At 39.6% G+C, this 11,916-nt stretch overlaps 2 protein-coding genes across 4 annotated transcripts; both read left to right on the top strand.

Moving 5' to 3' along the window:
- Positions 1–803: 803 nt before the first annotated feature.
- Positions 804–1,791, top strand: LOC115692243 (auxin-responsive protein SAUR76). The gene has a single exon (XM_030619042.2). The coding sequence runs from the start codon at positions 893–895 to the stop codon at positions 1,292–1,294; it is 402 nt and encodes a 133-aa protein (XP_030474902.1). The 5' UTR covers positions 804–892; the 3' UTR covers positions 1,295–1,791.
- Positions 1,792–4,329: 2,538 nt separating this feature from the next.
- LOC115692242 (protein NARROW LEAF 1) lies at positions 4,330–10,531 on the top strand. Of its 3 annotated transcripts, none has more exons than XM_030619038.2 (6): positions 4,330–4,724; positions 5,524–6,109; positions 6,237–6,380; positions 8,121–8,361; positions 8,953–9,453; positions 9,984–10,531. In XM_030619038.2, exons 2-6 carry the CDS (start codon positions 5,621–5,623, stop codon positions 10,418–10,420), a joined length of 1,812 nt encoding a protein of 603 aa, XP_030474898.1. In that variant the 5' UTR covers positions 4,330–4,724; positions 5,524–5,620; the 3' UTR covers positions 10,421–10,531. The 3 variants fall into 3 exon arrangements, with proteins under 3 accessions (XP_030474898.1, XP_030474899.1, XP_056173304.1); XM_030619039.2 differs by having other exon boundaries at positions 5,473–6,109; XM_056317329.1 differs by lacking the exon at positions 4,330–4,724 and adding an exon at positions 5,158–5,319 and having other exon boundaries at positions 5,473–6,109.
- Positions 10,532–11,916: the final 1,385 nt, after the last annotated feature.

Raw genomic sequence — 11,916 nt, 5'->3', positions numbered from 1 at the left:
GGGATTGATTTTAATTAAATGGAATGTATGATATTGAAGAAGATGATTTATGCTGACCATGGATTGCAATAACAAAAACTAAGATTAGAATATTACATAAAAATAACAATGTCAAATACAACTAAGAAAAGATATACTCTTATAACTAACAAACGAAACTTACAAGATTAATAAAAATAAAAAAAATTATAAGGAAAAAGAGAAGTCGTCATTTTCAATAAGAGTGAAGTCGGGCCTATCTTGCGGGCCATCCAAGACTTCTTTGAACTTGGAACAATCCGAGGAGATAATTATTTTCTCATAGAGAGTGAATAGAGAATTACAAAAGTGAGTTGGGCTTTGGTAAACTGTGAACCCATTTAACACCCATTTGACAACTTTACCCGTCATTTTCTTACAAACAGATTTTTGCTACTTACAACACTAATTGAAATTTACCAACGTATAAGAAAGTCTGTATTTTTAGGCACGGAATAATGAAATTTTGCTAGAATGGAACGACAATTAACGAGACCTCTCAATTCAAATGAGCCCGACGATTTTCTGCATGAACCGCTTAATTTAATACAAGGTTTTGGTTCTAATCCCGCGTTACAGATGTATATGACTGGTGACCGGAAGAGAGTCTGGTGCGATTTAATAGCAGAAGAAAAAATGCGATGAAAAAAGATGACTTGTTTGCGTCACTTATGTTCGGTTGCGTTTTATCTGTGTAGACCCCATCCTTTTCCCGCACCGGAAAACAATGACTCGTTACCCAACCCCGTCATCTTCACCACTTAATTTTGTTTCTTTCTTTCTTTCAATCAAGAGTGTATATCAAGTCACCCTTTTGTCTCACCTCTCTCTGCACACACAATCATTCTCAACCAACGGAGAGGGAGAGCGCAGCATGAAGAAGATCAATCAGCTGATACTGAGGAAGTGCAAGAGCTTGTCCCGGCAACTGGGGAGATCCTCGTCCTACAGCAACCTCAGGTCGAAGTCGGCGAGAGAGGTCGAGCTGTGGTGCGGCATGCTAGACGACCCCAACGAGCCTCGCGAGACTATAATCGTTGGGAGCTCAAGGAAGCGTTACTTGATCAGCTCCAAGCACTTGAGCCACCCCTTGTTGAACGCTCTCATCCAGAAGTCCTCATCGTCATCGAAGCAGAAGCCGGGAGACAGGGATGGTGTTATTCAGGTGAAGTGCGAAGTGGTTCTCTTCGACCACCTCCTGTGGATGCTCGACAATGTTGACCCAAGCATCGGTCCCGAGTCGCTGGAAGAACTGGCTGAGCTCTATGTTTTCTGATGATGATAAGGGCTCTTATTTCTCTACACTATAAATTTTACCTAGATCTCCAGCTATTGATGATTCTTTTATTTTTAAGAGAGATAGATAATTCAAATCTTGATTCATTTCATATTAGGTCAAGACTGCCGAATGCACCTGATCAAAAATTTTGATGATCGAATCATCAAGTGCTTTCGGCATTTCTTTGTGGATCTACAGCAATAAACGTAATTACAATATACGAATGAAGCAAGTCCATGGATCTGGTGGGTCGCAAGTTGGACTCAAGTTATGTGATGGGCGCTGATGGGGGAAGGGGATCTGTATGCGTATAGTATAAGGTGTTGAATTCTTGCTTTGTCACAATATTATGATATGATCTATACACGCCCGGGCTAGTACATGGTTCTGCTATTTAGATCCCTTTGTTCTTGAATAAATTTGGTGATTCAATATCAGATATTTGGACAAATCATAGTTTTTTTCTAGACATATATGATCTCTTATTCATTGGTTGATGGACCAAAAAAGAATCACCTTGTTCACGGGGCTTGCAGGATGTTCTCTAGGCCTTCGAATAACCGGGTCTCTGCAATTGTATATATGGATTTAAGTAAAAAAAAAAAGCATAAAGCATCGATCGTGCATTTGTTTAGTTGATCGCTCGCATTACACAACACGCTAGTGGATTGGTACAGTTTGAGCTTTCTCCGGATGGGGAAACCTCTAATTTGATGGACCGCTTTCAATCGGTTTATGGGACTCGCACGCCGCTAGGTAGCCGGGCTTGTGTTCGAACCTTATGTTGAGTTAATTTCAAGGTGCTACATGTGGACAAGGACCAAAAGGTATACATAAATTCTATCATTTGCCGAGTCAAGTATAATAGATACTTTCTCCTGTTGCAAATTACCCAGATAAGGAGCTTCCCCATATAAAAAATGGCGAACTGTTTTATGCTAAAAAGATATTTATTTTTCTATAAGAGATAATGGCATAAATAACTCATCAACTTTAAATTTGTTCAATGTGATCCCTGAATTTTAGTACAATGTGCAACGTTGCCTCTGAATTTTAGTCAAATATGCAACATTGTCCCTGAAATTTAGTCCAATATGTAACTTTACCCAAGGAGCAGCGACCTATGCCGGCTACTAGGCGAGGGCTCGCGACCCTCACCGACCCTTGCCCAACTCTGAGCAACAGTTGCGAGCACTTGCCCAATGGCTAGCGGGGGTCGTCGAGCCTTGGCAGGTGGTCGTCAGCCACCTGCCGACCCTTAACAATAAAAAAAAGAAAAAGAAGAAAGAAAAAAGAAAAGAAAATATAAAAATTCAAAAAATAATAAAAATTGTTCACGTCGGCGTCAGACGTACCATGTAGGACAATTAGCAATATTGACTTAATTGACAAAACGCCAAAATGTTTATGACTCAATTGATATAATTAAAGGCATAATACTAGATTGGCAAAAGCGCAATGTATTTAAGACTTTTTTGAACAATTTTCCCTGAAAAAGTAGGTATCAAAGCACGAGATGGATTTTCAGAAAAAGAATCAAAAGTTCAATAAGAAACTCGATTCAAGAATTGCTTTCTTCCCATCGCAATTACTAATTTCATAAGTACATCCTATAAAATATTTTACACAAAAAAGGATATCTATTGGGTCTTGTTGACACAAAAAATGACCAACTTTTGATTATAATTAACAAGTGACAAATTTAGTTGATAATAGCAGAATTTGATAAGCAACAGAAGTCATCGATGAAAAAGACAGCGACAACTTGAAGAGCAATGAGAAGGAAGTCATTGACAGCAAGCAATCGACACAAGAAGGTAACTACTTCGTAGTTATGTTTATTGCTGCTATTTTAAGATTTTGTAACTTCTTGTGGATTAATTTTGTTATAACTTCTTATAATCGCAAATAGGACTAGGAAGTTATTTGTTTTGAAAATAAGATTAGGAAGCCAAACCTATTCTTTCAAATTCAATAACAACTTGTAATCGTTGATTGTGGGTTATAAATAATTACATTGTACTCCTCATAACAGATCCTTAATCCATCACAGAACTCAACGTTCTTTTGCAAATTTATCTTCATCTATATTTTTTGCAAATGGCTAGCCACAATTGTTTCTAGTTTTCAAACTTTTAAATTCCTTGTCATTTACTGTCCTATCAAAAAATCAACAAACGACAATTCGCAACATTTGTTGATCTGTATTGTACCATCCATCTTCTTAAAAGATATTCCATTGACAGTTTTTGGTGAAAACATCTATTTGGCACGTTCGATTATACAAATTTTGTTAATTCAAGCATAATACAATGGCAAGAATAAAAAATCAACAAGAGTTCAATAATGTTGCCGGCAACAACAATCTAGTATCACAAACTAGAAATGATGTTGCTGCACATTCAGAGTCCTCAGTCCCTGGAAGGGCAATGTCGAAGAGGGTGATCTTCCAAGGCATGTTACTAAAGAGCAGTTAATGACTGGTGCTCTAAATTCCAACATGGTATCTACCATGAGAAGATTGCTCGAATAACAATGAAATGATATATGGCCAAGTACATCACAAGTCGCGTGCCGGATGTGATCAAGCCAATCATCATAAATGCTGTAAATGATGTTTTGTCGTGGCCATGATCATCCAATCCACCGCTACCATTTCAAGTCAATCCAGTCGTAACAAGATATATTTCTAGTTTCTTTTCATTTATGGATGCTAATAATGTTGGTTAGAATAGCCAAGCTCCTATAAGAATTATGCAGAGGCTTGAATCTTCTTTGAGGTAGTGCTTATTTAATGCGGTGTTCATTTTAGTTTATTATTTGAGAAAATAAGAATATTTTAGATTTATATTTGAAAATTTTCCAAAATCTTTTGGATGTACAATAATAGCAAATCCTCCGTGCAACAGCCATACAGTGTAAAGAAGAAGATTGTCGGGGGGCCGACAGGATGTGAAAGGTGTTCATCAAATCGAATAGAATCAATCAAAAAGCTTAAACTACGGCAGCGGGAACCACCGATGGCTGATTCAAGAAGTCGTGTCCTGAGCTGAGGCCCGCCAAACTGTACAACTTCTCCCGCATCCCATGAATGATCACTGCTTCTCTCTCTCCTCCTTCGTCTTTCCAAGTTCCAACACCCGTAAAAGGCAGTTCTTTTCCTTACATTATACGCTAGTAAAAGAGAAAAGCAGCTTTAAGGCATCGAGCTGTCTCCCCTGAGCATGATGATGGCCATTGGCGATGCCCATGGGGTGGGGTGCGGGGGCGACAAATGGGCTACATGCCCCCGCACTCCTACTTGACGAATTTCTTATTGCGGAGGGACGAATGGGAATTGGGTAATATACGCTTTGAACGGTGCCTCAGCCTGCAGCACCACCGGATTTTCCTCCACTCGGAGCTTTTTCTTTCTGTACTCGATCGAGTGAGTCCCTCTTCTTCTCGCACTTTCCTTCTTCGGGTTCCTGCTGTTTCGCTTTTCCCTTGCAATTTGCATGTCCTGTTCGTTGTACTGGCTCTGCTTTCCGAGATCGTTTGGGCTCGCTGTCTTTTGGGTGTTTGTGTCGTGTGAGCTTCACTTCGCTGGATGGTCGTTCAGTGGTGAGCTGGAGTGTTTCCTTTTTCCTAGGTCTTCTGTCGGGGCCTAATTTTGCTGGGTTCGAGAGTTATGTCTGCAGTCGCTTTGAGTTTGAGTAGGAAGGGCAAATGTTTTGCTTTCGGTGGTGTACTCGTAGTTAGATGGCTGTGCTGTATCTGATTTTTGTTTTTTGGTGTTCTTATTGCCCATTTTTTATCTTCTCAATTCTCTTGGGTTACGAAATGAAGCAGGCAAGCAGCATGCGTCCACTTCGTGGTTACTTGCAATCTGTCCGTGTATAACCTTTTAACACTTTCGAGAAACTTCTGGGTTGCTGTATTTTTCATTCTACTGCACATCAAGTTTTCAGTCGGTGTCGCCATGCCGCCGCTGGCCTATGGATTTACTTTGTTCGAGTTCACATAGGTTGAAATCTGGGCAGGTACAGCACATTGTGTTGTGATTATCTGATGTGGGTGATTGGTTTACAGGATGAGTGACTTATATTATTTTTTGGGTCGAATAGTGACTTATATTATTATCTTGTGTTTTTTGTTAATTTTCGGATGGAATCTCGTGCTTGTTTTGAATATAGGAACTCTGGCAATTAACTGAAGGTTTGTATGTCTGCTCATCTGTTCTCTAGTCTTCCCATGAGCCACTGCTCCCAAAGTTATTCCTTCCACGCACCGCGGCATCTCAGTTTGGTTTGCTTAGCTTGGCCTGTGCATAGTAAGTGACAGATGGAGCGGACTAAAATGCATATGAGGGCTGTTTGCTCCGGTTCAACGCCATCAGAAGAGTCTGCTCTAGATCTTGAAAGGAGCTGTTGTAATCATTCTAATCTTCCTTCATTCAGTCCACCAATGCTCCAACCATTTGCATCCGCTGGACAGCACTGTGAGAGCAATGCCGCTTACTTCTCATGGCCAAGTCGGTTAAATGATTGTGCTGAGGAGCGTGCAAACTATTTTGCAAATTTGCAGAAAGGGGTGCTACCTGAAACTCTTGGTCGGTTGCCAAAAGGACAGCAAGCTACCACATTGCTTGAACTCATGACCATAAGAGCATTTCATAGCAAAATCTTGCGCTGCTACAGTCTTGGCACTGCCATTGGTTTTCGCATTCGACGTGGTGTGTTGACTGACATACCAGCCATTCTTGTATTTGTCTCTAGGAAAGTCCATAAGCAGTGGCTCAGCCCCATCCAATGTCTTCCAACTGCTCTAGAGGTCAGAGAAGTATATTTGATCATTTGTCCTTCTCCATTCTCATTGAGGGGGAGGAAAGGTGAAAATTGTGTTACCTCCTCTTCTTTCTCTATGTTGTAAATAAACTTTCAGCGCAACCTTTAATCAGGGACCTGGAGGGGTGTGGTGTGATGTTGACGTGGTTGAGTTTTCGTACTTCGGTGCACCTGAGCCAGCTCCTAAAGAGCAGTTATACACTGAGATTGTGGATGACTTGCGTGGAGGCGATCCATGCATTGGTTCAGGCTCACAGGTAGTTTCTGCGCCTTCCCAACATATAAATGAATCTGAATTTAGATGGAAAAACTTCCTGTTTTTTTTTGTAAAAAAAAAAACCTATCAAAGATTGGAAGATATTCACTTCTCTTATTCTGAGTTGGGGTTTTTTTATTTTAGTAGTTCAATTTGGTTCTGTTATATCTTTATAGTGGATTGAGATTATGTCTTTATTTTTTGCGATCCAATTTTTCTCTTCTATTTGTCTAGGCAACTTGCTAGTCTGAAATCTGATGAATGCTAGAGTCACATGCATTGAGTTTCAAGTTTTTAAAATCTTGTGCATTACTTGTGAGAATTTTTTTGCTGAGAACAGCATTAGGGTTCTAAGCTGTAGTTAAAAATTTGACTGCAAGAAGGAAATCATCTTGCTGACTGGCTTCCAAATCTTGGAATCGATTAGCACTTGGACACTACGTTCTTTCAACTGCTTCCTAGAGAGTTGCTTCATGTTTTATTAGGTAATAAAATAGGGATAGTTGTTAGAAAGTCCAACCCAAAAGGTTAAAGCTGTTAGGTGGAGGAGACTACATGATTATAAAGAGCATTTAGGACCCGTTGTCAATCGATGTGGAATAATACTTCAACACACCCACTCACGTGCAAGTCGGATTATGAGCATTTCGCAAAAAGGATAGCATTGGCTCTGATACCATGTTAGAAAGTCCAACTCAAAAGCTTAAGTTGTTAGGTGGAGGAGACTACATGATTATAAAGAGCATTTAGGACCTGTTGTCAATCGATGTGGGATAATACTTTAACAATAGTAGATTCTCAACGTTAATTTTTGTATTCGGCTTTAAGCCCTTTTCATACTTAAAAAAAGTGACTTTCATGCATATAACTTCAGTTACAACTATTTTTTACCTTGGTAATATTGGAGAAAGTCGTATACGTAGCTAAATTTTTATGCCAAATGGCAAACATGACATGCTACCGGTTCCCTCTGTGCTGGTTCCCCATTTCTCTTCAGTGCACTGCCTAAAGGACAGGAAGGGAGAGTTAGGCTGAAGTTGCATGTTAGGAGTATCCTCCCTATCTTATGTTGTGAATATCCTCCCTGCTGATTCCAGCATAACATCAGATACCTGTGCCTTCCTCATATGGCATCCATCTTGATAATTGGCTTTTGGACTCTAAATTCCTTGTGTTGTTTCCAGTGGGTTGTTCTTGGTTAAATACAATAGATTGTTTGCTTGGATATACAGCCCTATCAGAAAGCACTTTCGGTGTTCCACTGAGGTGGAAAAATTATTTTACTAATAATAATAGTAAATTTAAAATGGCATTGAATGTTAGTACTTTATGTACTTTAAACAGATTTAAGGCCTCAGGTATTAAATAAACATCACATCGGAAAGAATATATAAAGTAGTTTAAAAACCAACCCAAACGGGCCAATGTTTCTTTTCAATTTACTGGTAAACAAATGGGGACTCCTGATGGTGCATTTGAATTGGCGGTATAGAAAACTAGTGAATTTTTCTTTTATAACAGCCATTTGTCAAACTCGCTATTGGAAAAGTCATGGGCTATAATTCCTTTCCCGTGAGTGATTGCTTGCTTGATCCATCTTATCATAGTAGATAGGTAGAGCCTTCTGTCAGTATTGTTCTCAAGTGTTACTTTGCACTTTATGATACTATTTAGATTCATATGACCTTAATTTTTCTTTTGAATCTGGTCAAGTTGTTGCTTTATGTCTATTTCTGCTCAGGTGGCAAGCCAAGAGACTTATGGAACTTTGGGTGCCATAGTGAGGAGCCAAACAGGAAGTAGGCAAGTTGGCTTTCTCACCAATCGTCATGTTGCTGTTGACTTAGATTATCCAAATCAGAAAATGTTTCATCCTCTGCCTCCAACTCTTGGGCCTGGGGCCTACCTAGGTGCCGTTGAGAGGGCAACTTCGTTCATCACAGATGAACTTTGGTACGGCATTTTTGCTGGGATAAACCCAGGTAAAATGACTTGCAATTGTGAGGTTTGTGCAATGTATGAAGCATTTGCAGGCAAACTATTTGCATGTCTTTACTTGGGAATGCAACAAATATATAATTTGTGCCTCTGTTTTAGATTTGAGGATGATGTACAGAGTCTTTAGGAGCAATTGGTAGGTGGATTGTGGTAACCATTGTAGTGTAACTGCAAACTGGTAGAGCTCTCTTAAATAGCTTTTGGTAAAACAGGATGGCTTATGGACAGTCATAATCTGATATAGGGGACAGGTGTCTGAACTAAAACCTGGAAAACGAACTGGGCCGATTCATAAATTTATATCACCGATACAAATAGTCAATCATATTATGAATGTGAGGTTGGAGAGATCTTGGGCACAGGTTTGCAATTTGGCTACTCATGAAGCACCTTTCCTAGGGTGCTTCACGTACATTTTTATCGGATCAGTGTGAAAACCTGTTACTTGTTCAATATGATCCCTATGAGTTTTCATCCTAGCTTAGGAGCTGTTATGTTGATACAATGAACATTGTATTGAGATACTCTTCTAGTATTCTTTGTGTGCATTAACTAATGAGGCTTCCTGCTTCCAGAGACATTTGTGAGAGCTGATGGGGCATTCATCCCTTTTGCTGATGATTTCGACGTGTCGACTGTTACTACATCTGTCAGAGGCATGGGGGGAATTGGTGATGTCAAGATTATAGATTTGCAGGCTCCAATAGGCAGCCTAATTGGGAGGCAAGTAATGAAGGTTGGGAGAAGTTCTGGCTTGACCACGGGAACAGTTTTGGCTTATGCTCTTGAGTACAATGATGAGAAGGGGATCTGCTTTTTAACTGACTTCCTTGTTGTGGGAGAGAATCAACAAACTTTTGATCTCGAAGGAGACAGTGGAAGTCTCATAATATTGAAGGGTGAGGGCAGTGGGAAGCCACGGCCTATTGGGATTATCTGGGGAGGAACAGCTAATAGGGGACGGCTAAAACTAAAAGTCGGCCAGCCTCCTGAAAATTGGACCAGTGGAGTAGATCTTGGACGTCTCCTCAATCTTCTTGAACTTGATCTAATAACAACCAACGAGGGGCTGAAAGGTTTGTCTTTTGGCAATTGCATAATACTTCGGCACTATTTTACTGTCTCATATTTGTCTGATCTTGAATTTAGCTGTCATGTTTCTTACTTAATCAAAGATTAAAAGAAAAACTATCTTGTTTCTAGGAACACTTGTTTTATGAACCTAATGTTGGACAGCATTCCCAGTAAGACTGGGTTGCATCTCTAGGAAAAGTGTTCCTTTTGTTTACTTTGCGGCCAGAATTTTAAGAAAGAGAATTAGAAACGGTTGTTCTTCAAAAAGAGACACAAAACATTTCAGTTGGGCGGTACAAAACCAATGCTGGAGTTACCCCTAGCGAATATATTATTTTACTAATAAAGACATCACCGGTTTTCCCTTGCACTTTATCATGAAAATGTGGATAACTGCTCGGGAACCCTTGAAGACAAATGAGTAAGTACACATGCAAAGTTGGTGGACCGTTGATGGTCGAATGCTTAAAAATTTGTGAGGTTTTTCGTAGTTTTCTTATGCAGCCGTTATTTACTTTCCTTGGGTTAACAGTGGCAGTGCAAGAACAAAGAGCTGCCTCCGCAACAGCAATCGGCTCAACTGTTGGTGACTCATCGCCCCCAGATGGCATCATGGGTAAAGACAAAACTGATGAGAAATTAGACTCCCTCGGTCTTCAGATAGAGCACATCCCTCTGGAAGTAGAACCGAGCAGCTCGGAGATGAATCCGTCCCTGATGGATCCTGACTTCACTATAGAAGATGGAATCAAGGCTGGTCCTAGCATTGAACACGAGTTTATTCCTCCAAGCTTCTGTAGATGGGCTCCTCTCCATCAGAACAAATCGCCGGACAAAATGGTTTCTCAGAATCTATCGTCACTGAGAAACAACTGCGATGAAGATGTTTGTGTCTCGCTGCAGTTGGGTGACAACGAGGCCAGGAGGAGACGTTCTGATGCTTCAAGTGACACTGGAGATCTGAAATGACATTGTACATCTACATTTGCGTGCATTCGCATCATAAAACCATGGTGCGAATCTTTAATCTCTGACTCTGCACATTTAAATTGAAGTGGACTATGTTAATTTGTGGATCAAGACTAAGTAGCCGTAAATAAGTGAGATGGTTTAGAAGCCCGTCGCCATTGGTATAGCAGGTCTCGCGGAGCTCTTCTATGAGTAGGATCACATCTTGATCACATGCTGGAGAAAAATGCTTAGAAAGTAGACCAAGAAAACAAGTTGACATTCCCGAAGACGACCGGGGGAAGAGCCACACTACGGTCATGTGAGCCTAAGACAGCACATAAGTAAATTCTCTATCTTTGAATGTGGCATGCGCGACTGCAACTCGCATAGATTTCTGAACATTAGAAGTACGACATGTCCTCAGGGGGAGATGGGGGTAACAAACAATAACAGGATTATGATCAGTATGTTGGGCCACCAATAGCATAACGGCATAAACAGCAAACATGGCGGGTTAACCGTAGAATTTATTGGGAACTAATCATTATGTTCCTTAGTTGTTGGTTAATCAACGATTTTGATGCAAACCTTTCATTGTTAATCCCTCGTTTTAATATGTTTTCCTAATCTACTGCTGTCGAGGATTAAGTATGTCCGAGGCAAGTTTGATAGATGACGCGACATGGTGACGATGGGGGCAGCAAGACGAGATAAAAATTCACTACACATGCGAAAAGGAATAGAAATATATGTTTGGTTCCTAAATTTTCATGATTTATTTAATGTAATCTTCGAACATATAACTCGTATGATCAAAGCATCGGAATTGTGAGTCTTTTCGGATCAAGGTTGGAGAGGGTCTCTGATTTTGACAAATTAATGACATGTTTGTAGATGCAAGAAAAAAGGATTAATGCAAGCAAAATTTGGTGTCATAGTTGGGTTCCTTCTAGGTTGCCGTCTCAAGCAAAACGGGGCCACATCCCCTTCATAAAATTTAGGATTTTTCTTGTATTATGAAAAATTACTGACCGAAAAGGTAATAATGACATAAAAAGCATTTTGGGGACAAAAGGATAATTTAAGAACTTGCTTTATCATTTATGATACAATAAATGAATGTTAATGCAAAATCAAACAAGTCATTCATGAAAGGAAAAGGTATTTTACGAACCCTAAAAGTAATTTACAAACTTTATTTATTTTTAATGAAACAATATGCAGTATTACTACAAAAAACCTTACGATTGAATAAGTAATTTACGAAACTAAAAGGTATCTTACGAACTCTATTTACCATATACGATCCAACATGAATACATTCGAAAACTTTTACCAAGAAGAAAGTTAACTTATGCAAAGTATCGAAAGGGTAATTTAAAAAACTTAATTTAAAAATTTATGATGCAATCTACAATAATGCAACGGTACTGAAGATTATTTTACGATCAATTTGTGCACACTTTACTAACAAAAGGTAGTTTGCGAACATTATTTGATAAGCATGATACCAT

Source organism: Syzygium oleosum, unplaced genomic scaffold, assembly GCF_021117445.2.
Source record: "Syzygium oleosum isolate NSW1041296 unplaced genomic scaffold, Sole_v2.1 Sole_v2.13, whole genome shotgun sequence".
Taxonomy (NCBI): domain Eukaryota; kingdom Viridiplantae; phylum Streptophyta; class Magnoliopsida; order Myrtales; family Myrtaceae; genus Syzygium; species Syzygium oleosum.
This window is presented reverse-complemented; position numbering and strand designations above follow the sequence as displayed.